Here is a 4012-nt window from a genome sequence, read left to right as displayed (position 1 = left end):
CCTGTTTTTGTTACGCCTTTTTACCTGTACCTAAATACCCCATTACAGTTATAAATCTTTCCATGGAGTACTTACTTATAGACTGATCACATTACATATTTATCTTTTTATTTTCCTTTTTAATTAACTAAATGCAATCTTAGAAGTTTCATGGTAAGACCAGGTTTTTCCACACCTTGAGTCGCGGGGGTTTTTTTAACGTAATCCAGTCCTGTTTTGTCAATATCCTTTTTTGGAGCATAGCTACAAAACTGGGTATATTGTGCCAGTCCTCCTTTCACCAATGCTGTATACAGAATCTTTGTTGCCTCCTTGTTTATTTCTTTATAGTTTTAGTTATCCATCCAAAAAATGCATAAGCCCTCTTAACCCCTTGCACTGGAAGCTTATGTTCAGCTAGTTATCCAGCATGTTCCAGAGTTGTCATCATAGTTGCTGCTTTCCAGTGTACAGGGTGTCATCTTGTAAATGTGACCTGCATCCTTTGTTTCTAGGTATGCTTTGACATTATCTGCTTCAGAGTCAGAGAACAGGAACAGCACAACACTGCTAAGGAGTCTGATTTTTTTTTTTTTTTTTCTTAAAAAGATATGTCTTGAAGAAAATACAACATATCCTAAGCATACATGCCCATGAATTTAGTACACTCTGTATTTTTGAAAGGCAGAATGAAGAAATGAAGATTTTTTTCCAGACTTAGGGCTGCATAGAGCAGGGACAGAATCTAACCTTCAGCTGACTCCCCACTCCCTTTTCTGCTTAATTAAAGCTAAAACCCTAGCTGATTTCGAAGACTGGTTTCCATGGGTGGATATATGACTTGGAGAAGAGCTAAAGAGTCTCCAGAGTTGTGAAATGAGAGCGAGCTCAGGAGCAGCTAGCAGGATAACCTTTTAAACGTAACTTTGCTATCTTAATTAGTGGAACATCAAGACCATTTATAAAGTATATACTGGCATTAACCTCCGTGGACTGAGGAATAGTGAGTCATTAGGTCAATTGATTCCCTCAGCTGCCTGAATAGTAATACAACAGCTGCTGTATTGTGGAACAGGAATGAAAGCAGGGTGCTTCTATCCCAAGTAAAATATCAACTTCCCTGCTTAATCTGCACACCGTAGTTTTGGGGTGCTGTTTTTGTGGGGGGGTTAGGGGAAGGTTACACATTGTGTGCAAGAGAATATGGTAATTAAACTACTTCTCTGGGTTATTAAATGTCTTTTATCCTTAAAAAGACACACATGTAAACCACGAAATAAAACATGATAATCCTAAAGACAGAGGAGGGACAGAATATGAGGACCCATTACAGAACTGTAAACCTGTTCCCAGAGCATTTAGTTTGTTCTGTGTTCCTCCAAGGTTGTGGGGAGGGAGGGGAGATTATGCTGAAGTGTCCCTGACTACAAATATGAAACTTCTTTGTTCATGGTTAAATTAGCCACAAGGGCTACTAGAATGCTGAGGGTTATAGCACCAGTGAAAATTCCTAGTGTGTACAGTGCGCTGGGGTTTTCCAAACTGAATATTAGTTGTGGATGATTCCATTTTGGGGCACTCAATTTGCTGTTTTCAAGGAGCTCAGATATTCAGAAAATGATGAGTTGTCTTTAAGGTGTATCAGGTTAGGTGTAGTGTGTGAGGGTGGGAAACAAAGCACTAGTTTGCTGAATCAAAAGTAACCTTGTCTTCTACAAAGTAGTATTAATATCTTTTGATAATTAGATAATGGTGAAAGAAAGCCTTGTGTTACTATTCATTCACACAATAAATGTTTCTTTCATGGGGAAAGAGATTTTTTTTTAATGTTAATAGTTTTGTGCCATTATAGAGGAAAAGATTGGCACTTTCTTCCAATCACATTTTATGTGAAAACTTTTACCCATTAAAATATGATCAAGTTTTGAAAAGTGAGAACTTTAATGTGCTAATCCCAGGACTGACATGAATCTTTGGATTGCTATGGAGGGTACCATTGTATGATAGCCAAGTTAGATAGGTGTTAAAATCATCAATGCAGGGGTTGTCAAACAAAAGTACATAAGGAATAAAAATGAATGTGAATATATGTCTGAGCCATTGAGATTAAAATTTAGTCTGATATTCAAGTACTTCTCTAATTTGTCATGATGTCAACAAAACAAGTAAGGGCTTACAGTCATGAACCAAGTAATAAACTGAGGTTGCTGTTTAACTTCAGTTTTCATGTGTTGCAACTTGAAATGTACTGAACCAGCAGATAGCATAATATGATGGAGCTGTAACTTTCCACAAGTACAGAAGGTGTATTGCAGCATCTCCTGTCATCATCAATGTGTCTTCTAATTTTTACTTAAAAAACAAAAACAAAACACGAGTAGTTAATCTAGTAATGGTGAAGAGAAGAGCAATGACTTTTCTGATAACTTCTCTTCTTTTTCTATAGTCATTAGGAGTTTCTTGTGAGAACAATCAGCTGTCAAATTGCTGTTATTCCTAACCTCAGTACTTTGATCTATTTCAGGGTGTCTATATGGGCTGGCTAACTGCTTCTGGAAGTGGGGCACGCATACTTGGGCCAGTGTTTGTGAGCCAGATATACACTTACTTCGGACCACGTTGGGCATTCAGCTTGATTTGTGGAATAGTTGTTCTCTCTCTCTTTCTTTTGGAAGTAGTATACAAAAGACTTATTGCATTTTCAGTCAGATATGGGAGAATGCAAGAGTAGAATTTTAGCTACATGTAAGGGAAAACCACAAAAATATTTATTTTTAACAAGCGGTGCCTAAACCCAGAGCCTTGTTGGCAGCATACTAGAAACTATATAGACCTGTATTTCCAGTCAAGTGATGAGATTAATGAAGAATGCATATTCTAACATGCACTGTTCCTTGATTTAATGGAAGTTACACATGCTGCCTCGGAGGAAGGATAGGGACAGGATCTATCAAGAGTAATGCATGTTAGAGTAATAGAGGCTGGAAAGGTGTTACACCCATCTACAAAAGAACTATGAAGGCTGTGCTTCAGGTACACCCTATTTAAAAAGAAATAAATGTTGCCTTGATTCTATGAATCAGGATCATTCAACATCTATTTTGCAACTACAAAGTTGATTGAGCTCTGTGCACTCTTTAAGAAACCATCTACCTCTTAAGTGAATATTTTAATTGTATCAGCAGGCTAATCACAGCTAACGAGCAAAAATTTTCTAAAATACTCATCACTTGTGCAATAGATCATTTAAAACTTGAAAAATCGAGCTTATCTGAGACTTCAAAAGGAATATATTCACTAAAGTTAGAATTTGGAAAGGAGTTTAGAGGACAAACTCTCTGCATTTTTATGGGATTTGGTGTTTAACTTGTGTTAATTCCTCAGTGGAAGAAAATACCAGCCTAGAATGAGTGCTGCTTGAAAACTAAGTATGCATCCATCCATGAATGATATGCTAGCTGATTTTTACACGAGCAACAGCAGTTGAAGTAGCAGGACCATTAACCACCAGTCCCAAATACCATCTTTACCTAATAGAACAGGAAAATGACAAAGCATTCCTTTTACTAGTATTCTGATTTCTTTGTTATGAAGAAACAAAGTCCCCTTGTATAGAAGTAGGCATACTACCACTGAACCATTAGTGCTAAAATTTCCTCATTCATTCTGTAGAATTAGAGTGCAAGGCACCTAATGTATTAACTCCACATCATGTATTAACTCCAAGCATGTACATGTAACTATAAATAATATTAAGAATCGGGGGAAAAAACAGATTGGATTCACTAACAATTTTTTTATAAGGTATGTATAATGTTTGTATTGCAAAAACAAGAGAGAACATCCCTTTTCTGTTCATATTTTTGAAGCAACTGTAACCTAAAACCTGTAATTGCTCTTTAGCATGTCTTTTAAGAATTGATCATATTTTTAATAGCACTAACCTCTATATATTATGCAACCTGTAATTTAAGTATCTGTCGTTAAGTTCTCATATTTAAATGACAAGTGCAGTAAAAAGTTAATTTTCAAA

The 4012-nt window shown here is 36.3% G+C and overlaps 1 protein-coding gene across 1 annotated transcript in view; it reads left to right on the top strand.

Moving 5' to 3' along the window:
* The window catches only part of MFSD8 (major facilitator superfamily domain containing 8), a 19952-nt gene extending 15940 nt beyond the window's left edge, over positions 1 to 4012 (top strand). The window contains exon 12 of the mRNA XM_019522083.1: positions 2504 to 4012. Within this exon, the coding sequence (XP_019377628.1) occupies positions 2504 to 2710 (207 nt within the window). The 3' untranslated portion in view covers positions 2711 to 4012. The remainder of the gene's footprint in view (positions 1 to 2503) is intronic.

The sequence above is a fragment of the Gavialis gangeticus genome, unplaced genomic scaffold (assembly GCF_001723915.1).
Source record: "Gavialis gangeticus isolate Ggan-Ray unplaced genomic scaffold, GavGan_comp1, whole genome shotgun sequence".
Taxonomy (NCBI): Eukaryota; Metazoa; Chordata; order Crocodylia; family Gavialidae; genus Gavialis; species Gavialis gangeticus.
This window is presented reverse-complemented; position numbering and strand designations above follow the sequence as displayed.